Source organism: Anolis sagrei, chromosome 3 (assembly GCF_037176765.1).
Source record: "Anolis sagrei isolate rAnoSag1 chromosome 3, rAnoSag1.mat, whole genome shotgun sequence".
NCBI lineage: Eukaryota > Metazoa > Chordata > Lepidosauria > Squamata > Dactyloidae > Anolis > Anolis sagrei.
In genome coordinates this window covers 40,595,113-40,618,704 of record NC_090023.1, presented here as the reverse complement: position 1 = coordinate 40,618,704, position 23,592 = coordinate 40,595,113, and the positions used below count along the sequence as shown (strand labels likewise).

The 23,592-nt window shown below is 42.3% G+C and overlaps 1 protein-coding gene across 1 annotated transcript in view; it reads right to left on the bottom strand.

Moving 5' to 3' along the window:
* Window positions 1–535: 535 nt before the first annotated feature.
* Window positions 536–23,592, bottom strand: part of CFAP44 (cilia and flagella associated protein 44) — a 74,928-nt gene continuing 51,871 nt past the window's right edge. The window contains exons 26-35 of the mRNA XM_060770762.2: window positions 20,478–21,005; window positions 17,508–17,711; window positions 16,422–16,617; window positions 15,469–15,579; window positions 13,875–14,005; window positions 12,931–13,047; window positions 11,593–11,794; window positions 3,909–4,069; window positions 1,388–1,522; window positions 536–1,028 (exon numbers count right to left, since the gene is read on the bottom strand). Of these exons, the coding sequence (XP_060626745.2) occupies window positions 843–1,028; window positions 1,388–1,522; window positions 3,909–4,069; window positions 11,593–11,794; window positions 12,931–13,047; window positions 13,875–14,005; window positions 15,469–15,579; window positions 16,422–16,617; window positions 17,508–17,711; window positions 20,478–21,005 (1,971 nt within the window). The 3' untranslated portion in view covers window positions 536–842. The remainder of the gene's footprint in view (window positions 1,029–1,387; window positions 1,523–3,908; window positions 4,070–11,592; window positions 11,795–12,930; window positions 13,048–13,874; window positions 14,006–15,468; window positions 15,580–16,421; window positions 16,618–17,507; window positions 17,712–20,477; window positions 21,006–23,592) is intronic.

Below are 23,592 nucleotides of genomic sequence, written 5' to 3'. Positions count from 1 at the left end.
TTGTCACATAGTGAAGAAGTATATCTAACTTTACACTGCACAGAAAGTAATATAGGATTCCAGCCAAAGTTTAAAAAAATTAATTCAGTCATGTTGTCGAAGGTATGATAAGCAGGAGTTTCAAAATTTGGAAATGTGATCATTTTTCCAGTGAGAATTAACTACTGGGTTAACTGGGAGACAACTGTTTACCTATACAGAGGTTAACAACAACAGTGAGGTGTAGGACATTGGAACGTTTGATACTACATTAACAAAGCCTACAAAGCAGTCACTTTCTTGTCTAAAACAGAATTTCAGGTTAAAAAGGGCTTACATAAATGGGCATTTTCATTGCTTTTGATATTGATGCAGTGTCTTCTTTTATAAATATTTGGATTATTCCAGAACAGTGGTCTTAGCACTTTCGATACTAGTTGTGCATTGTGGATGCACACATGGGGCTATGTTGAGTTACTAAGAGCACCAAGAATTGTTTTAGCACATACTTTTGTATATGTTTTGACATACTTCAAGAAGTGAAATAGCTGTCCAAAATCATAGACCCTTCATTTGTCCAAAATTAATTGGCTAACTGGAGATTGATACGGCTGATATCTGGGCTTTTTTTATTTTTTACAGTGGTTCTATGCCATTTAGAGCTATTAAAAAGGCATAAAATTCTCCAGCCACTGCACTTCCAAATCACTATCAAAATTTTATGTGGCCTCTGTTAAAATGGGCAAGACATCTGTCATGAAGTGAGCTACAGAAGTCTAAAGCCTCAACACTAGCCTGCCAGTCTCTCTCACGTATTAGGATTTGCATGTTAAAATAGACCCAGGGAACTTAACTGGGGGGCTTTAATTCAGCATCTCATCTGTTTCGAAAAGGGGCTCAGATGCTGCAAAGATGCGCCCATCCTTTCTACTTAGGAGCGCAATCTCTTCTTTCAAGATCTCAGCATCTCTGTCTTGTAGCTGTACTAGTGCAATCAACTTCTCTTTCTCCATAAGATCTTCTTTGCGAGGCCCTTGGAATTCTGCTCCCTGCAAAAACAGAAGCCATGAACTGCATTTTAATAACATAGGAAACAACAGAACAGGAGCACTTAGAACATTCTCAAATCTTAAATAACTGTAATGTCTTTCAGGGAGATAAGAGCAAAAAAAAAAATGAAATTTGCTCACAAACTCAGAGTACATATCATTTTGATACTCCCATTTTATTACCTATGATTACTGAAATGTAGATTTACATTCAAGATGATATAAATTTATTAATTTGACAAACATAGATACAGCCATAATAATTGGCATGATTGGTCTATTGTTCCATCTCTGTGTGTGTTCTACATGAGACAAAGTGCTTATTAATTAGGAATAAATAACAGAAGCAGCACACATACCAGGTTATTATGCAGTGCATCTAACTTCTCTTCGAGGCGCACCTTCTCAGTGCAGAATGCATTCATTTGCACCAGCTTATTGGTATTTTCTTTTGTCACTTCCATCAGCTGTTGGCGCTTTTCAAGGATTCTGTCCTGGAAGAGAACAGAGACTTGTTGGAATGATGCTTATTTTAACAGGGTTAGTGATGTATATCACACCTATAGAAGCAATGGACAAAATGCTGAAGAATTAAGGCAAAACGTATATGTATTTGTAAGCATAGAGTTTGAGCAGAACACATAAAGATGTGTTAAATCTCTGCTTTCATCAGTCTATTACATATTTTTAAAATCCCATAATGATTATTTGTTTTGATTGAAACAGTCTCATCCATGCATTCAGGTGTGATCCTTAAGAGGTAAAGCATGCTCAGATTATTTTCTGTGCATGGAAAAAGAAAATATGTTTCATATGTGGCAAAGTAAGTTCTTACCTTTAAATGAAGGTAATAGTTGGATTAACAGGTGTTGGCCTGGACTCTGCTTCATATCTGCCATGCAGAGAGCCACAACACACACATTCTGTGGATGACTTATACAGCCATGGCATTATCCTGCCCCTAAAATCCTGCTTGCCACCATGAACAAAGTTCCAATACTAAAGGTTAACGTAAAGGCTTCCCCTTGATATTAAGTCTAGCTGTGTCCGACTCGGGAGGGTTGCTCATCTCCATTTTTAAGCCAAGGAGCTGGCATTGTTCATAGACACCTCCAAGGTCATATGGCCAGCATGACTGCATGAAGTGCATTACCTTCCAGCAGAACTGGTACCTATTGATCTCACATTTGCTTGTTTTCGAACAGCTAGGTTAGCAGAAGCTGGGCCTAGCAGTGGGAGCTCACTGCGCTCCCAGGATTTGAACCACCAACCTGTCAGTCAGCAAGTTCAGCAACTCAGCGGTTTAACCCGCTGTGCCACCAGAGGGCCCAAAGTTCCACTAGACACTTTCATTTCATCACTAATTTCCAGTACCCCTTGAAAATCAGTTTCCAGATGGTTTTGGTTCCTGACTCCTTTCTGCTATTAGACTCTTATTGGTTAGTCCCATGTCAAGCATGTAGAGCACACCCATTCAACCAATAAATGAATGATGAGACCAGCTGGGGTCCTCTGGAGGTCTCAATGAAGATGCCATTGCTCTGTGTCTAGCTATAGAGACAAAGAGAAATGCTTCCAGGTACCACCCACTCCCTACCAATCATCGAGTGGCTGTGGAGTTAGGGCTGTAATCTGGAGAAAGGGGAATCACTGAGAATGGAGGGAAGACAATTCCAACGTTCACAATAACCAGAAGACAGTACACAAGGCATGAACTGGACTTCCATTTGTGCGTGTTACTAACTGGATGCCAGCTGATAAAATTCTTGACCAGGAGAGCTCTCTGCATAGAGACTTGTTCTGCCTCTGTGTTGCTATGAGGTTGGTTTGGAAGGAATTATAACACAAAAACAGTTCGGAGGCTATATGTAAATTAAAATAATGTTTTATTGAAACAAACTGAATTTCCTTTCCCTAGTTGCCACTGAAAAGTCTTTGTGAAAAGGAAATCCTATAAGCTTTTGCAGCCCTGTTCTCAAAATGTGACTGCTGTTGTTTTACTATATAGGTCAGGGGTCCACAAACTTTTTAAACAGAGGGCCAGGTCATAGTCCCTCAAACTGTTGGTGGGCCGGATTATAATTTAAAAAAAAAAACATGAATGAATTCCTATGTACACTGCAAATATCTTATTTATAGTGCAAAAAACATTTAAATACAATACAATAATTAAAATCAAGAACAATTTTAACAAATATAAATTTATTAGTATTTCAATGGAAAGTGTGGGCCTGCTTTTGGCTGATTAGATATTATTGTTGTTGTTATTGTGTGCTTTCAAGTAGTTTCATACTTAGGTCGATCCAGAGAGAGGGCCGGGTAAATGATCTTGGAGGACCGCATCCGGCCCCCGGGCCTTAGTTTGAGGACCCCTGATATAGGTACTAGATGTGACTACTATTACTTTACTATCTATAACTATAATGTCACTATCTATATCTTCCTGATATCTGTATATCTATTTATCTTTGATTGGATGGGAATTCCTGTGCACTTTCTATCCCTCTGCTTCCTTCCACACCTAGACTCCATCTGCCTAACTGTAAGACAGCTGCCATTCTGGAGCCAAGGCTTGAGCTCCTTCCCCCCTCCAATATCCTTAAGGGCACAGGCAACAAATTATAGATTCTGTCTTTAGAGGCAGGACAAGACTTATTTCTATCTTATTTGACAGATGGAATGGCAACCCAGTTGGTGCTCTAGCTTATTCCTCCAAACCAGAATCTAAAGCCTTCCCTTGCTCAAAACAGCTTTTAAGGAGGAATTATCATTTTATGAACTTTACTCAATTGTCCTATGTTAAAAAGTCACCTCCATGCAATAATATCTCCCTAGACTGCCAAGCAGCATCAAAACATTCTTCAATATTTTTGTCCTTACCTCCCACTTTTTCAAGTCCATAGCAATAGCTTGCTCTTTTTCCATCGTTTTCATCTTGAGTTCCTCCAGGTTTGTGTTAACAGAAAGAGTTTGTAGGGCTTCCAAATTTACTAACCGACCAAATTTCATCATCATGAATTGATTGCACTTCTCCTCCAGTCCTAGTAAGACAAAAATCTTGTATTTAAATAATCTATAGTTCTCTGTTTTTCCTATTTTCTACTTTGCATCAGAAAATGTGGTTGCAGGACCATACTGTGAACCCTTAGTATCTACATGAGTAATTTTAAAAAGAAAATGTAAATCAGCAACAATAGCAGCAGCAGTTTAGCAAATCAGATGCTTCTTGAGCTAGCAGTAGAACAAATGGGCTTCAACAATACAGGAGCAAAGTCAAGCTTTCAAAGTGATAAAAGACCTTATTCAAAAAACTACATTTCTACCTAACTATCTAACTCTCTGGAGACATCTTGTCTCTCTTCATTCTCTCAGGAGAAGAAGAAAATGGAGGACTCGGGGGCTTGCCATCTTCTCAAAAAAAAAAACAGCCATGTCCCTGGGAAATATAATAAGGGTGATAGGAAGAGAGAATAGAGAGAGAGGCAGACAGAGGCCAATGGGGAAAGCGAACTCATTGGCCTATCAATTTCCTTCATGAGGATTGTAAACTTGTGCAGGATGTGCTTCACTTTTAACGATAAGTTTGCCAGAGATGAGCAAACTTGACCAGTTGATTAGGAAGGATACTGAAAAAAAGTTGGAGAAAAGGGGAAGGGGCTTAGTGGCTCAACTGAAAAATAATGTTAGCTTGTGCCAGTCCAGCTGGCATGAAGGGGGGCTAAACACAATCATAGTGATTGCGCCTCCATACCATCTTCAGAATGATTCTGTACAAGCAAGCAAGTCGACAGGATCTATAAGATCCTAAAACGTTTTGCATACATGAACTTATTTCAAGTGTACACAGGTGACACTGGCCCACTTTGCACATAAAAACTAGCATGCTGTTATAGCTAGAGCTAGGTCTACTACTCAATTAAATTTTGAATGATGAGTGAACACATAGTTGAATTACACTGATCCAGTGGGTCTATTCTAGTCAGGATTTAGGTTTTCTAAATCCTGACTAGTATATATTACAGAAATACCGGATCAACAAGAGTGTGCATATGCAACTTTGGCAATGGACTTCCGGTTAAGATGGCGACTTGCTAACAGCTAACCTCCCGTCCGGGTAAGGCGATTGCTCTTAATCCGAGCCTAATCTGACCCATCCGCCCCTATTCTGAACTCCTGTCATCGGCTCCTGAACCGGCGTCTCCTCAGGACCCCGGAGGGGGGCTTGAGGGGAGCAGAGGAGGAAAAACCAGGGAGGAAAGAAGAAGGGAGAGGAAGGAGGTAGAGCGAAGGCCGCTACTACCGATACGGCCCAGCACGCTCCCTCCCAGCCCGTTTGCTCGGTCTAACCTGGCCTGGAACATCTAACCCGCCAGCTCGCCAATTACCACCCGCTGTGTCGATTACCGGAGGGAGGTCGGGGCGGCCGCCCTTGGAACTCGGCAGTGGCCGCCGTGCGGCTTGTGTTGCTGTGCCCAGACTCATCCGCGGCTTGGATTGGACCGTGGCCTGGACCGCCGGAGCGGCGACCTGGGCTGGTCGGAGTGGATTGTGGGGCTGCCGAGGGACTGTCGAGCCGGAGAGAGTTGCTGGGGCAGCTGGCTGTCGCTCCGAACGCGGCGGTGCTAGCGACTTGCCGTTCTGCATTGTCCATCTCCATCCTCGGCGCGATCTGGCCCTGACTTTCATCTGAGCCCTCAGCCTGTGCCCCTAGCGTGGCTCCGCTCCCCGCTCCCCGGATTTTGCACCGATCCTTCCGCGCCAAGCTTCGTCTCCTCTGCACTCGGAGGTGTGATTCCTTCGCGACTCCAACTGAGACAGGCCTCGTATTCCAACCTTCTCCGAGGCCTGGAGGCATCCCGGCTGGTCCTCCCATGCGTCGATACCGCCGGGGCAAGCTCGACAGGGTGAGCCGGCGGTGACTCGGCGCCTTCCTGGGAGAGCCGGACCAACGCCGCGCGGTGACTCAGCGTTCTTTAAGATCTCTGGCGGCGATCGTAATCTCTAGCCTGCAACGCTCTTAACCAGCAACACTAACTTCACAACTGCTAGGCTGACTCCTGGGCGGTTGAATCTATACATATTGCTACATAGCTGCTGTTACATGCTTTGTGATCAACCGCCATTACTATAACGCCATCCACCGCGTTACTGCCTCCACTTCCGGAATTATCCAGCTCATCAGCAGTTCCGGTGGCCATCTTAGCGATCCGTCACTCTGCTGCAAGGCCCCAGTCTCCCGACCCTGACACTGATGGTGGGAGGGGGAGGAGAGAGACCAACTGGACTTTGCATCCACCAATAGGACTGAGGACTATTTGATCAGTTTGCACATTCATTGCGCTAGTAAATTGTTATCTGAGCCAACGCTGATACCCTGCCAATTGCCAGCACTTTATATGAGCCAACTCTATTAAGTCTTCCAATTACCAGCACTTTATTTGATCTATTGCTGCTAAACTTTACAACTGTTAGCACTTATAGGGGCCAATTGCTGCTAAGGTATATAACGGTCAGCACTTTATCCAACAACTTGCACTTTAACCCTGTATAAGTAAGGTTATTAAGTGACCACCATAGCAGTCAGTCTCTGAAAACGCGTTATTGTATGCACTTTAACAGCTCTCTATGCACTTTAACAGCTTAGACTAAATCTTTAGCACTTTAAGACCTAGTAATTTAAAATCTACTGCTACTTGAACTTAACATCCTACCTCAACCCTGTATCAACTCTGTTCCCCAATGTCATCATTCCTCCCTTGGGGTCTGCTTATTGTGTTACTGGTGGACTGGGAGGACAATAGAGGGTGGAACGGGTGGGGGGAGCCTGGAATTAACACACCAGGAATAGGAAAGAATTGGACTGAGACTGAGTGGCAAAAATATATAATCTGGTATAAGCCATGGGTTGAAACTACGAATTCTAAGTGCAATATGGTAGAAGAAGGGTATTCCATTGGCCGGGGGGCCCCCATAGAGCCCGTGACGGGGAGGGGGAGATACGGGAAAGGGAGACCACCAATTCGGCTAATTCGGCCTAGAAATAGTAAAAATTTTACAACCCAAATTCGGCCTAGGGAAAGAAGGAAAAAAAACTTAATCACTTGTAATCGGTCTCCTGACTTGGTAAGTGGGTGCACCCAGGTTGGCAGCCCCTCTGGGTTGAAGATGGTGCTGCTGAACGCCAGATCTGTCAACGGCAAAACATCTTTCATCCAAGATCTAATCTTGGAGGAACGGGCAGATCTGGCGTGCATTACGGAGACCTGGCTGGATGAAGCTGGAGGAGTTAATTTGACCCAGCTTTGTCCGCCAGGATTCTCCGTACAGCACCAATCGAGACCTGGAGGGCGGGGAGGCGGAGTTGCGGTGGTCTATAAAAATTCTATCCCTCTGACCAGAGGCCCCATCCCACAGTCAACCAATTTCGAGTGTGTCCACCTGAGGGTGGGTGACCGGGACAGAATAGGGATTCTGTTAGTGTACCGCCCACCTCGCTGCACTACGGTCTCCCTACCTGAGCTAGCGGGGGTGGTCTCGAGCCTGGCATTGGAGTCTCAACGGCTTCTTGTGCTGGGGGACTTCAATGTACATGCCGAGACTTCCCTAGGAGGAGCGGCTCAGGACTTCATGTCATCCATGGCAACCATGGGGCTGTCCCAACAAGTATCTGGCCCCACCCACTGTGCGGGACACACATTAGATTTGGTTTTCTGTCAGGGATGGGAGCAAGGTGGCGGTGTTGAGGAGTTATCCACCTCTCCGTTGCCATGGACCGACCACTATCTGGTCAGATTTAGACTCACCACACCTTCTAACCTCTGCAGAGGTGGGGGACCCATTAAGATGGTCCGCCCTAGGAGGCTTATGGATCCGAATGGATTCCTGATGGCTCTTGGGGATTTTCCTGCCACCTCGGTTGGTGATTCTGTTGAAGCCCTGGTGTCCCTCTGGAATGAGGAGATGACTAGGGCCATAAACACGATTGCTCCGGAACGTCCCCTCTCAAGTAGCCGAGCTAAACCAGCACCTTGGTTCAACGAGGAGCTGGCAGCGATGAAGCGAAGGAAGAGGAGACTAGAGCGCGTGTGGCGTTCGGATCCGAGCGAGTTAAATCGAACACGGTTTGTTGCCCTATTAAGGGCATATGCCGTGGCAATAAAGGCGGCAAAGAAAGCTTTCTTTGCGGCCAATATTGCGTCCGCAAAGAACCGTCCGGCGGAGTTGTTTCGAGTTGTCAGAGGGCTATTGAACCCCACCATTCCGGATGGGAACCCTGACAACTCGGCGGCCCGCTGTGAAGCATTTGCTCGGTTCTTTGCGGACAAAGTCGCTTTGATCCGCTCTGGCCTGGATACCACGTTAACGGCAGTCTCTGAGGATGTAACACGAGCATCTGCTTGTCCGATTTTGATGGATTCATTTCAATTGGTGAAACCCGAGGATGTGGACAAGATACTTGGAGGAATGAGAGCTACCACATGCATCCTAGACCCCTGCCCATCCTGGCTTCTAAAAGAGGCCAGAGGGGGATTGGCCGAGTGGGTGGAGGTGGTGGTTAATGCCTCCCTTCGGGAAGGCAATATTCCAGCCAGCTTAAAACAAGCTGTAATAAAACCGCTGTTGAAGAAACCATCACTAGACCCCACTCAATTCGTCAACTATCGGCCTGTTTCCAATCTTCCCTTTTTGAGCAAAGTCCTGGAACGTGTGGTGGCCTCACAACTCCAGGTATTCTTGGTAGACACTGATTATCTTGATCCGGCACAGTCTGGCTTTAGGCCGGGACATGGTACCGAGACAGCCCTGGTCGCCTTAGTGGATGATCTCCGCAGAGAGCTCGACAGGGGGAGTGTGTCCCTGTTGGTCCTGCTGGATCTCTCAGCGGCCTTCGATACCGTCGACCACGGTATCCTTCTGGGACGCCTTGCGGGAATGGGCCTTGGTGGCACTGTTTTACAGTGGCTCAGGTCCTTCCTAGAGGGTCGTACCCAGAAGGTGTTGATGGGGGACAGCTGCTCGTCCTCACAACCTTTGTCTTGTGGGGTCCCGCAGGGTTCAATACTGTCCCCCATGTTGTTTAACATCTACATGAAGCCGTTGGGAGAGATCATCCGGAGTTTCGGGGTGCGGTGTTATCTGTACGCAGATGATGTCCAACTCTGTCACTCCTTTCCACCTACTTCTAAGGAGGCTGTCCAGGTCCTGAACCGGTGCTTGGCTGCTGTGTCGGACTGGATGAGGGTGAACAAATTGAAGTTGAATCCAGACAAGACAGAGGCACTCCTGGTCAGTCGAAAGGCCGAACGGGGTATAGGGTTACAGCCTGTGTTGGACGGGGTTACACTCCCCCTGAAGACGCAGGTTCGCAGCTTGGGTGTAACCCTGGACTCATCGCTGAGCCTGGAGCCTCAGGTCTCAGCGGTGGCCAGGGGAGCATTTGCACAGCTTCGGCTCGTGCGCCAGTTGCGCCCGTACCTCGGGAAGTCGGACTTGGCCACGGTAGTCCACGCTCTGGTCACATCCCGCATAGATTACTGCAACGCACTCTACGTGGGGCTGCCCTTGAAGACTGCCCGGAAGCTCCAGATGGTCCAGCGCTCGGCAGCCAGGTTGCTAACAGGAGCAGCTCTCAGGGAGCATACCACTCCTCTGTTGAGCCAGCTCCACTGGCTGCCAATTCCCTACCGGGCACAATTCAAGGTGCTGGCATTAGCCTACAAAGCCCTAAACGGTTCCGGCCCCACCTACCTCTCCGAACGCATCTCCTCCTATGAACCGACACGGACATTAAGATCGTCCGGGGAGGCCCTACTCTCGGTTCCGCCTACGTCACAGGCACGGTTGGCGGGAACGAGAGACAGGGCCTTCTCGGTGGTGGCCCCTCGGTTATGGAATGCCCTACCAAGCGACATCAGACAGGCCCCTTCGTTGCTGGCATTTAGGAAGAAGCTCAAAACCTGGCTTTTTGAGCAAGCGTTTGGCTAATCAGCGCAATGGTACACAGAAGGACGGTAAACTGAACATAGGAACGGTATAAGGATATGAGACTGGATCATGTTTACGATCGAGGCATTGTATGAATGGTTGTGTGTTTGTTATTGGGTATGCTGTGTTTTAATTGTTATTGTTGTGGTAATTAATATAGTGTAAACCGCATTGAGTCACCTATTATAGGTTGAGAAACGCGGTATAGAAATAAAGCAAATAAATAAATAAATAAATAAATAAATAAATGGAACTTGACAGCCAATTCATCACAGACATGAAGTCTTTGTTGTCCCAGAATTCTTTTGTCATTTCTAGGACATGAGCAGATAGGGCTGTAGCCAGAAAAAAATTTTTGGGGAGGTTGAAAATTTCGGGGGGGGGGGGGAGAAAATTTCGGGGGGGGGGTTAGGGTCATGCTGAAGCAAAGAGCACAGAAGGGGGCAGAGCAGCCTTCAATAGCCTGCAGCTCTGCCCCTGTCAACCACCTCCACCAAGTCTGGCCTCCTTAATGAGAGCATTCAACACCCCCCCCCCCAAACTTGGTTGCTTCACTACATTGGCTATTGCTGCAAGTAATGACAGTGTGAATAAATGGTCAATATTTGCCTGAGATAGTGCTTGCAGTTCTTAATTTTTTGCGTCTCATAGACTTAGCATGGGGATTTGGTTAACCACTTAGCCAAATTCCCATGAGTAAACCAGGCTTTTTTTAAACCTGAAAAACTTCAAGGGGGGGGGGGTTGAACCCCTAAAAAACCTCTGGCTATAGGCCTGTGAGCAAAACTAGAAATTCGGAAAAGTTGCCATGGAAAAGTTGATAAATCCAAACTAGAAGTCCTAAATATGTCTCAATAGTGTGAAGCTGCAGCTAAAACAGCCAATATGATTGTTAGCTGCATCAGTAGGAGAACAGTGTTTAGACCAATGGAAGTCATGGTTCTACTCTATTCTGCTTTTGTCAGACATCATCTGGAATACTGTGTCCAGTTCTTGACACCACATCAAAAGGTTTGGAAGCCAAGCCTTATGAAGAGCTGCTGAGAGAGAAGGATATGCTTAGCTTGGAGAAAAGAAGGCCAAAATGAGACATAATAGCCATGTTCAAATATCACATTGTAGAGAGGGGCAAGCTTTTTGCTGGAGAACTGCATCTCCCCCTCTAGTACTGTAAATTTCAGCTAAGCTCAGGGGGAAAATGGGAAATCTAAATGGTAACATCCATGTTGAGAGGGGCAAGCTTGTTTTCTGCTGCTGCTCTGGAGATTAGGACAAGGAGCAATAGATTCAAATAGCAGGAAAAAAAGATTCCATCTAAATATGAGTAAGAGCAGTTCAACAGTGAAGTACGCTGCTGCCTCAGGGTATGGTGGAGTCTCCTTTGGTTTGTAAGCAAAGGCTGATGGCCACCTGTCAGGAGGGCTTGGATTGTGTGTTTTTGCATAGTAGGGAGTTGGAATGGATGGCTCTTGGGGTCTCTTCAAACTCTATGATTCTAAGATTTTAGAAAGTAGCCAAGGAAAAGCCTTTACATGTAGTACAAAAAGAAAATGGAAGCTGCACATGTGTAGCAACTCACGCTCAATTTTAATCATCATCTCCTTTCTGTCACGAATAAGTTCTTTGTGCTGTTCCCGAGCTTTCTTGTAGAGTTCCCTCTGTTCGAGTTTCTCCTGTTGCAGGATTGTGATCCTTTGCTGCAAGTTCACCAAAGACTGATTGGTAAACACCAAAGCCTGAGAGACGTCTGAAGGGATTTCTCCATTTGATATATATTCCACCTGTCAAGAAGAAGCATGAATTAAATACATGTGCATACCCTGCTGCCCAAACATAAAAGCCATATAGAACAGACTGTACTGCCCTGGATGGCATCATTATGCTACAGACAATTGGCTCGAAGACCATGCCACTTTCTGACCATCTGTTGCCCAAATTCTATTAAGCAATAAGAGGCATGGAGAAGACTTTCTAAATATGATCAACATGGATGTTACCATTTAGATTTCCCAATTCCCCCTGAGCTTAGCTGAAATTTGCAGTACTAGAGAGGGAGATGCAGTTATCCAGCAAAAATATATGGTTGTGATGTATCCCTATGATCCCAATCACTATGGGGCAGGCTGCTCTTAAATAAACAATTAAAACTCATTAGTTTTACGAAGGGACAGTTTCTTGGGAAGGCATTGTTGGTTTGTTAATATGGATCAACACAGCTGCCCAAATTTTTGCACTCTCCTCAGAAATGTTGCTGTTGTGGATTTATTTATATTATTTATATATGGTATTTCAATCTTGGCTCTCTATCAAAGTGTGGTCCATCACAAATGTCATGATGAACATCTGCACTCCAAACTTCCCCACTACACCGTTGCATCTAAACCTATAGTGAGCCTGCAGAAGCAAAACCATTTTTCATTATTTTGAAGAGGTCAGGACTAGAGATGTCATCTCCAATGACATAAGGGGAGGAAACAAAAAAGAATTCGCTAGAAAATGGAGAATGGCCTTTTGGGTATTTTAGAAAAAAGACAAAAACAGATTTTGAAACAGCCGGACGGGGCATTTATTTGTGTAATGTAAAGGACAGATTTTTGTTCGATACTAGTTCCATATGGTGTGGTGTCGGAAGTCAAGGGTGGTTCATGGGTGGGAATGGGGAGTGGCGGGACAGTGGAAATAACACTCGCATTTTGATTGTTGAATCTCAAAGATTGCATATTGTTGTTTGTTCTCATATACCACAATGAAAAAATATACAAAAAAGTATTAGGGACACATCTCAGTAATACAGAAGAAATATGAGCCATGAACTGTGAGTAGGAAGATAGCACATAAGATCCCCACCCGCCCCTGTTATCTGGGCTATTTGGGTTGTTAAGGCCCTAAAATTATTAACAGTAACGCCTGACATTACCTGGTGAGTCTTTAGAGGAACCACCACATGCAGCTCATTCAGTTTCTGCTGCTTCTCCCTTTGATATGCCTCCAATTCCCATTCTGCTGAATCCAGGCTGGCTGCTACTACTTTCACCTATTCAAAATAACACCATATTCGTTTTTTACCTTTTGTTAACTATGATGGGGACAATCTTTTTATTTAGAGAAGTGATATCAAAAGTAGAAGAGTAGAAAACAAGTGATACCTAAAGGGATTAACGAGGAGTTATCTAAAATTAGCAGGCAACAAAAAGTGGGAGACTCATAGAATATATTTAGTAGTATTTTTAACAGATATTTGTTTATATGTGTATAAATCACATGTTGAAGATAGAGTTAGATACTGTAGGTTAGTTTTGTGTATACGGAAAAATTGTGGGGGTTTTGGGGAGATTTTTTTGTTTTGGTGCTTTTTTACTTTGCAATTTATGGTAATTTTAATTCTATCTTTTTGATTTTTCTTGTTTGTAAATTTGTACTTTCATTTTTACTGGATGTTTGTAGATAGATAGATAGATAGGTATGTAGGTAGGTAAAGTCTAGTCGCATTGACTCTGGGGGGTGGTGCTCATCTCCCTTTCTAAGCTGAAGAGCCAGCATTGTCCGTAGATGCCTCCAAGGTCATGTGGCTAGCATGACTGCTAGAGCACCGTTACCTTTCAACCAGAGCAGTACCTACTGATCTATTCACTTTTGCATGTTTTCAAACTGCTAGGTTGGAAGAAGCTGGGGCTAACAGCAGGAGATCACCCCACTCTCCAGATTCGAACCACCAACCTTTCAGTCAGCAAGTTCAGCAGCTGAGCGTTTTAACCCACTGTGCCAGCAGTTTACAACAAGTACCAGAAAAACAGATGTCAGAAATACTATTGGCTCAAGTCAAGATTCTGGCCCAAGAAGGGGATGGAGAAGTCACTGTACCTTCTTGGACAAGGCTTCATATTCTTTCTTCACATTTTCAATTGCTTTCTTCTCCTCAACTAATGCTTCCTCAATGTCTAATCGTTTTTCTCGGAGTTGGAGAGTGTTTTCAAAGAGTGACTCATCGCAGTCTGAGATGTGGAAGAGTTCAGAGTAAGAAACTGTTGCCATTTTAACTCATTCAATCTTCAATTATTTTAAGATAATATGAAAATTAAAAGAATTTAACAGTTGAATCCTGCACATATCTCTCAGATGTAGATCCCACAATATTCAGTAATATTTTCTCTGAAGTAAATCCCTTGTTGCACTTACTGGGAAGGAAACCCCACTGAACAAGAACAAGAAAAATAAAATTAACTTTGTTACAGACTTTAATAAAGTTAATGTTAACTTCTTTATTTTAGAATCTGGATTTTTCTATTAGAACCCTAGAAATGTTTAGCAATATGCGCATGTGACATGAAAAGAACTAGATCAGATAAGCCTTGTATAAGTACAACATAAAGTGGCTTACAAAATAAAGCCCTGTCAAATATAATTTGATCAGTTCCAGCGTTCATTTTGGAATAATCTAAAAACTTATTGACTAGAGTATAAGCCGAGGGTGGGAAGTGCAGCAGCTACTGGTAAATTTCAAAATAAAAATAGCTACCAATACAATTACATTAATTGAAGTATCAGTAGATTAAATGTTTTTCAATGTTTACATAAAACTGTAATTTAAGATAAGACTGTCCAACTCTGATTAAACTATTATTCTAACCTTCTTCAATGTAAATGTGCTTATGTATCCTTCCAATAATAATAGAGTAAAATAATACATGTAATAAGAACAATAATAAACAGTAAAATAATAAATATAATAATAGAGTAAAATAATAAATGTAATAAAATATATAGAGAAAAATAATAACTATAAAATAACAGTAATAGAGAAAAGTAATAAATGTATTAATAATAATAATAAAATAATAATAAATGTAATTAAAATAATACTAATAACAGAATAAAAAATAAATAACTTTGACTCTAGTATAAGCCAAGGAAAGCCTAAAAAGGGGGCTGAAAAAACTAGGCTTATGCTTGGGTATATACAGTACTTTCATTCTTGTGGAGATTTACACATCTGTTCTTGAATAAAGAGAAATTACTGCCTGAAGGCACTAGGTGGCAGCAAAGGACTTAATCCAAAATGCGATTCACTAAGGATTCCTCTTTGGATAAGCAACAACTAGAAAATGTATATTCTGCAAGTGTGAAATTCTTCCTAAGGGCTTTTCTATTCTCTTGGGAGAAAATATAGTACACATAGCTTGATACTGGCTTAATGTTAACTCCTTCATGTTGCTAAACGAGAGCTACTACAAAGCCTCTAAGGAATCACGGCTTAGAAAACGTATTATAAAGAAAACTTTATAAGATAGCAAGCTGTCTGTATATAATATGCAAGTATATTGTACTAGTAAGTGATGGAATTGGTACACACATGTCTAATATTTTCTTACATTTGAAATTTCAAATGTCAATATAAACAACTATCTTCAAAGATTCAAAGAAACTAAAATTAAATGGAACTGATAGCGTGACTCACTTTTTGGACAAACAGTGTCATCAAAGACTTCATCCTCCGATCCTGACTCTTCTTCATCACTCTCCAAACTAGACTCCTCATCACTCTCTTCTTCACTCTCTTCATCATCATCTGGGATAAGAAATAGGTAGCTCCTGTTCATAAGTACAATCTATATACACAGCTCATCCATTGTAACTGCCCCCAGATAAATATTCAGAATACAATGTAATCATTTATAAAGCACCGCCATTTAAAACTAAACAATTGTACAAAGTGCCAGATATTCTGATACAGTCATAAATCACTGATCGGAAAGCACAAAGCAAACTATTGGACTTACATGGTCAATAAAAAACATGGTCAATGAAAATGTATTAATGATCTGGTAACTGTTAAAGTACACTTTAACAGTTGGGCATTGACTTAGGGCTAATGCTAAGAACGGATGTGCTTTCTCTCTTCCAAGGTTTACAATCTATGATAGAAAACATAATCTTTGGTGTAATGTAGCTTTTCAGGTGGCTGGTGATGAAATTGTACTGTTTTTTAAACATTTTATCAACAAGTCAAATAGCAATAAAAATCTGAGAACAAGAAGGCAACAGATCTGAATTCTCGCAAACTTTGCAATATGAGAAATATTATGATTTTTCAAAATCCAATGATCACAGTGACAGGAAGTGAGGTGAAATCTTCTGAACAGGAGCACAGGCAGCAAAACAGGGGCATTAACCCCACCCTGTGCTATGCAAAGCTAAGAAATATATGTTTTTGGCTGGAGCTACACTTAAAAAATGTACCTGTTCTGACTTACAAACATTTCCAACTTACAAACCTACATAACCTATCTTGTTTGTAACTTGGGGACTGCCTGGATTCTCAAATCCACAAAGAGGAAGATGCATAGTGCTTCCCTAGCCATATAGAGCCACCTATCTAGCTATATGGTGCTTGCTGGAAAGATTTATAACCTCTTTCGCCTTCCACTTCTTTCTTCTTAACACGTTTGATCCTCTTCTTCAAGACTTTCAGAAGAAATCCAGCAAATTTGTTATTTTCCCCAAGCGATGCGTGGAAAGTGACATACAGTGCTTTCTCTCGTTCCTGAAGCTTTACAATCTCTGCTTTCTTTTCTTCTATTTGTGCAAGACAGCTATTTATTTTGTGCTGTAAAAAAGACAATCCCAACTGAACTTTAACATCAGCTAGCATATTTGTGATATATATAATTTTAAGCACTTACAGATTCTTGCTATTTTTCCATTTGCAAATAGTATATATATATGTATTTATGTATGTGTGTGTATGTCTATATCTACATATCTATAGCTATATGAATCTTTCTCTCTTACTGATTTGAATTCTACTTTCCCTCTGAAAGTGTGGGTTTAGGTGGCTCACAAAAAGATTAAAATCAGGCAAATATGAATAGAAAATAATAAAAACTCATCATGCTAAAACACAACTAAAAGATCATTTCTGGTCAGATTGACAGAACAAGATTTTGGAAAAAGTAAACAAGGGGGAAATGGCAATTAAAAGTTCTTATTTTATTCTTATTTTGCAAAATAACTTGAGGATGCTTCACTTCAAAAAGTAAAATGAAATATTTCAAATAAACAAAAAGAAGCTCAACTGAGAGAACAGCAAACATTGTGTCGGTAAAAATGAATATATGCCGCTAGTCATTGGCTGCTTGCCTAGACAAAATCCAGGAATCAACATGATCCTGAAAAGATTTTTCCTTAACCCATTCAGATGTGCCATGTGGATGCAATGGAGAAGTTTCACTCTTATCAGATCTATGCACAGAAGTGGATTACCTATCAGTTTTACAATCCTAAATAAAAAAATCTTCAGTCTACTATTTAATCATATTAAAGATACTAATACAGCAGGTTACATTTTATGACCAAAAATATCAACTCAAAATTCTGAGCTGAATCTTTAATTTTTATTCTACACCCAAAGGAGCCCCACTTCTCCCTTAGGGAAAGATAGCCACACTAGGAAAAGCCCACTTTCTAGAACATGAACACTTTACACGTTCTACATACTTGCATTTGATCCTCCTCACTGATGAGGCTATTGACACGTTCCTGGAGTGTGTCCTCGTGCTTTTCAAAGTTCTTTAGGAGAAGCAACTCTTGAAACCAAGTGATGTGACGCAGGTCAGCAGTTTTCATCTGTATGTCCAGCTTCAGTTTTTGGTGGCGCAGAAGGCACAGTTCAGCATCAAAGGTCATCATGAGCTCATCAATCTGGAAACCAAGGTATGGAGAAAAATAGCAAAAGACCAATTTCAACCACTTGAGTAGAAAAATAAAATTCTAATAAATTAAGAATTTTAAGCATCATTACTGGGGTTTAAAATGTTATTCTATGAAAATCAGTCTGAAATCATTTCATTTCAATCTGACTTTTATATAAACCTCACTGGCCTAGTTTCCAACAGACCTCACAACCCCTGAGGATGCCTACCATAGATGTAGGTGAAACGTCAGGAGAGAATGCTTCTGGAACATGGCCATACAGCCTGGAAAACTCACAACTCAATCTGACTTTTGTTATGAAATGAAAATATCTAAACAGGATACAGATTGTCACCTCCTTCTAAAACCTAAATTATAATGATTATTATGATTATTACTACTTCTAGTACTACCCTGGCTTCCTCTCTCAAACAAGACTGCAAGTGGCTCACAACATTAAAATTTAAAACCTACAACTATTAAAAATGCTGATCAATTAAACTTGTCAATTAAAATCCCTTAAAACTCTTAAAAACAGTTAAAATAATTAAATACCCTACCACACACCACGGCTCACTTTAAAGGATTTTCTTCTTTAAAAGCCTGTCTGAATAAATAGGTTTAAGCTTACTGCCAGAAGGACAGCAGGGAGGGAGCCATTCTAGGCAGAGAGTTCCAAAGTCAAGGGGCAGCCACTAAGAAGGCCTTCTCACGCTTCCTCCAACTGTGCTTGAAGTGGTGGTGGAACCAGAAGAAAGGGTTCTCCTGAGGATCTCAGGACCCAGGCAGGTTCGTATAAGGAAGTATGATCTGCCAGACAGCGGGACCTAAGCCACATAGGGATTTATATGTCACAACCAGCACTTTCAATTGTACCTGGAAGAAAACTGGCAGCCAGCAGAGCTGCTGAAACAGGGGAGTTGGGATTAACCCTATTAAGAACCTGGCAGTGACTCTAGAACAGTTCAAGTTTCTGAACCCTCTTCAGAGGCAGACCTAAATAGAACAAGCTACAGTCAGGCATGTAGCCGGGGGGGGGGGGGGGGGGCTTGATGGGCTTCACCCCCCCCCCCCCGAAGTTCTCATGGTGGTTCGCGAAAAGGCCTTACTGGTGCATTATTTAAACTGTTATGTTTATTCATATCATGATCTGATCACCATACTCAATATATCCCATATGCATGGGGGTATTGGGGTAATGATACAAAAGGTTTGCTAAGGTAGACCCTCTTTCACTCAGACTCAGCCCCCCCGAAACTCAGCCCCCCCCCCCCGAATCGAAATCCTGGCTACGGGCCTGGCTACAGTAATCCAAACAGGATGTAACTAAGGCATGTACTGCTATGGCCAGATTCAATGTTTTAGGGAACATGCATAGTTGGTGCACACATTTTAAATGTGCAAAGGCATTCTTAGCTACCACAGAATGGGGGACAAAACAGAACCCTGAGGGATCCCACAGGCCAATGGCTAGGGGCTTGAACAAAAGTTCCCAGCAGCAATGGAATCTTTATTCTATTCCAGCTACACATCTTTGGATACACACACTCAAACCCTGCAGAATGTGGGATGGGGCACCTCATCAGAGGTATAGAATCACAATAGACCACTGCAACTCCACCTCCACAAACCCCTGATGCTGTACAGAAAAATCTGGCAGGCGGAATTGAGAGAGATTAACACCCTGGTTTCATCCACCTAGGTAATACAGGCCAGGTCAGCATCCTTCTCCAGGATGTCCTGAATGGCACTTGTTTTGCCATTTACAGCCCTAGCATTCAACAGAAGCATTTTTCAACACAACTCACCTTGGCTATCAAGGCTATTTGATCTAGGAGACATTTTGATCAATATGATAAATGTTAACAGGTTTGCCTAGAACAGGGGTCCTTAAACTTTTTAAACAGAGGGCCAGGTCACAGTCCCTCAAACTGTTGGAGGACTGGATTATAATTTGAAAAAACCATGAATGAATTCCTATGCACTCTGCACATATGTTATTTGTAATGCAAAAAACACTTAAAAACAATGCAATAATTAAAATGAAGAACATTTTTAACAAATATAAGCTTATTAGTATTTCAATGGAAAGTGTGGGCCTGCTTTTGGCTGATGGGATAGGATTGTTGTTGTTGTGTGCTTTCAAGTCGTTTCAGACTTAGGTTGACCCTGAGTGAGGGTTGGGTTAATAACCTTGGGGGGCGACTCTAGCCCCGGGGCCTTAGTTTGGGGACTCCTGGCCTAGAACATGACACAGGCCCTAAGGCAGGGAAGGATAAAGTTCAGCCCTAGGATGTCAGATGCCCCTCTTCCACATTTGCAATATGTTGAAATCCTACCCCCGAGTTAAGATCTTAAGAAAAAGGCTTTCAAAACAAAGCGTGTGTAACTACAAATGCTTCTTTTGAGTTGGGGTGGAGGGCTTTTGGGAGTCAGCGAGGCCCTTCAAAAATCCCTATGCACACACACACACAAACCCAGCTCCCAAATACACTAAAGTTGTTCAAATTCCCCTAGAAAATTAAGTAAAAATATGAACAAGAAAATGCATACTATTTTAGTGTTAAAGAAACTCGGGTTCCTTCCAGGTAATAAAATTACACATGATGGCTGAATATGAACGGTATGTGAATGGTACTCTTCATCTTTAGATGAAGGCTGGCAAAAAGAGATTGATCATCAGACCTATGAAAGTAAATGTGACTTTAGACAGGATTTCACTTGCAAGCAGAACATGCACAGTTGGTTTCGAGATATTTTCTTCTGCAAACTTACCCTCTTGATCAATGTCTCCTGCATGTACATGTTTCTTATCTCCTCCCTCTTTCTGATTTCCACTTCTAGTTCCGTCGGTTCTACCAATTCCATCTCAAAACTTCCCACTGGCAGTACCGCTGTTGGTGTAGTTGCTGGTTTTACTGATTTCTGACTCCCCGCTCCTCGGGTGGAAGTATCAATTTCCTTCACAGAAGGGGTGTGAAGAAATCCTCCTCCAAATCCTCCTAGCCCCCCAGCTTCTGCTGAAGGAACCACTGGCATAGCTTCTTTGACCTTCAGCCCCTGCTCCTCTAGTTCTTGCCTGAACTTCAGAAGTGTTTCATTATCATACTGGAATTTTTTTTCTGGCGTCTCCTCAGGAAGAAGCTGAGGAACGGGAGGAACAGGAAGATGTTTGGATGGATCTAGGGATGCCTGTATATTTTTCAGTGCTTGTACCACACACTGGATTTCTTCAATAATAGCCACCTTGAGGTCTCGGAGGCCCACTATCCATTTGTTCATAGATAATTTCTTTTCATGGATCTGGAAAAAAAGAGGCCAGGCTGCTTCAACTTGGAAGCAACAGTCAGAATCATGATGACAGGGGCTTTTCAACATTTACTTACCCAAAGTTGAATAACGAACATGTGCAAATAATTAATTTTTGTCATGCCTTTTTGTTTTTTTAAAATATTTGCCATATTATCCATAATAAGTCACAAAATGTGCCACTATTGGCTGTGATGTCTGTCACATTGACTCTGGGAGCAACAGGCAGAGCTTACAAAACTTAATTTTTTGGAACAGCTTTGATGGCCAAGATTTTATGCAAGTTATAGTACACATGTTTCCATGGTATGTCAATAAGTAATATATCTTAACTGATTTCCTAACAAGGAATAACTAAAACATTGTAAATATAATGAATTTTGAAAATCTTGGTAAGAAAAATGCCCAGCAAGGAGAATATAGTATCTATGAATTATTTCATTTCAAAAAATACTAGGGATCTCCTGCATTTCTAAAAAGCACATTAGGTTCAAATATATTTGCTATATCTCAGCATGAACTCTGAAATACAAATAGCAAAAACTCCAATTTAGTGGAAGAAGAGTAAGAATTTGTTGCAAAGGTTTTTGTTTATAGTAATGAGACAGAATTATACAGCTGGAAAGACCCTGTATGTTAATTCACAAGGCTTCCCTAATCTCTCACTTGGATGCTTCCTTTCAGTGCTGGTTGTATGACAAATAGTTAAGGATAATGAATAATTAAGCCATCCTTATTTTAACTACTTCACCAACATAATGTGACTTTTCCAATGTTAAATGAGGGTTTTTTTTTAATAAATTGAGAGAATGCATTTACTATGATTGGTCATTTCTGGATAACTCCAGGAGCAATCCATGACACATGGATGTATCCCTCTACACCAACAGGTTGAGGAAGCTGTCTAAAACTATTTTCGGTTTAAAACATTAATTCTTTTCTCCTCCAGTGTTATTATATAGCCTTATTGAATAGAGTGGATACTTAGAGAATCTTGAATAGGCGACTCCCTCCTTAGAGGAACGGAAGCCGTCATTTCCAGACCGGATGGGATGGCTCGAGAAATATGCTGCCTACCGGGGGCAAAAATACACCATATCACTCAGAGGCTCACCAGGCTCCTCAAGCCCTATCACGGTCCTCCCCTCATGTTGATTCATGTAGGAACCAATGATACTGCAAGGCATACGTTTCAAAAGATCACAAATGATTTTCGAGCTCTAGGAGCAAAGCTAAAAGAATGTAATGTACAGGTGGTCTTTTCATCCCTCCTCCCTGTTGTAAGACATGGACCCACAAGAGCCAGAAAAATAGTACAGGTCAATGACTGGCTTAGAAAATGGTGTCAGGAGGAACGCTTTGGCTTCCTCGACCATGGCCTGCTTTTCCAGGAGGATGGCCTACTGGCAAGGGATGGGGTGCATCTCACACAAGTAGGAAAACACCTTTTTGCTCACAGACTCGCAAACCTCATTAGACACACTTTAAACTAGGTCCACCGGGGGAGGGGGACAACAGCCTTGTGAACACTACTTTACCCATAATGTCTGGGAATCGCCAGAAGGCTAAACAGAGGGCTGCACAAACACAACAAGGACCAAGTACCAAAAGCACAATAATCCCAATTAAACAGCTCAAGGAAAGATCTCAGGGGCTCACATGTCTTTACACTAATGCACAGAGCATGGGAAATAAACAAGACGAACTCCAACTTTTAGCACAACACCACAAATATGATATCATAGGGATCGCTGAAACCTGGTGGGATGACTCCTATCGCTGGAATGTAGATATCGAGGGGTATAACCTCTTTCACAGAAACCGAACAAAGGGGAGAGGAGGCGGAGTAGCCTTATATGTCAAAAACTCTTATGCTGCAGAAGAGATTCAAGACAGCAATCTGGGAAACCAGCTTGAAATCATCTGGATAAGAATCAAGGGAACTGGGACTCAAAAAGATGTCGTTGTAGGCGTCTACTACAGACCCCCAAGCCAGGAGGAAGAACTTGATGAAGTCTTCTGCCAACAGTTGACCAAACAGGCACAGAGAAGAGATGTAGTAGTCATGGGCGATTTCAACTATCCCGATATTTGCTGGAAAACAAACTCGGCCAAGAGTACAAGGTCCAACAAATTCCTCGCTTGCCTTGCAGACAATTTCATGGTCCAGAAGGTAGAAGAGGCAACAAGGGGATTGGCTACTCTTGATCTCATCCTAACAAATGTGGACGACCTGATCGATGCGGTTGAAGTGGTAGGATCCTTAGGGGCAAGTGACCATGTGCTCCTGCAATTTGAGGTACAAAGGAAGGCCGAAACTAAGACAAGTCAAACCCGCATTTTGGACTTTAGGAGAGCTGATTTCCAAAAAATGAAGGAAATGCTGAGCAGCATTCGGTGGACACAGATACTAAAAGACAAGGGAGTTACGGATGGATGGGAATTTCTCAAGAGTGAAATACTCAAGGCGCGATTGCAAACCGTGCCAACAAAGAGAAAAAATAGGACAAGTGCAAAGAAGCCAGAATGGATGTCCAAAGAACTTCTAACTGTGCTAAGACACAAAAGAGACATGCACAAG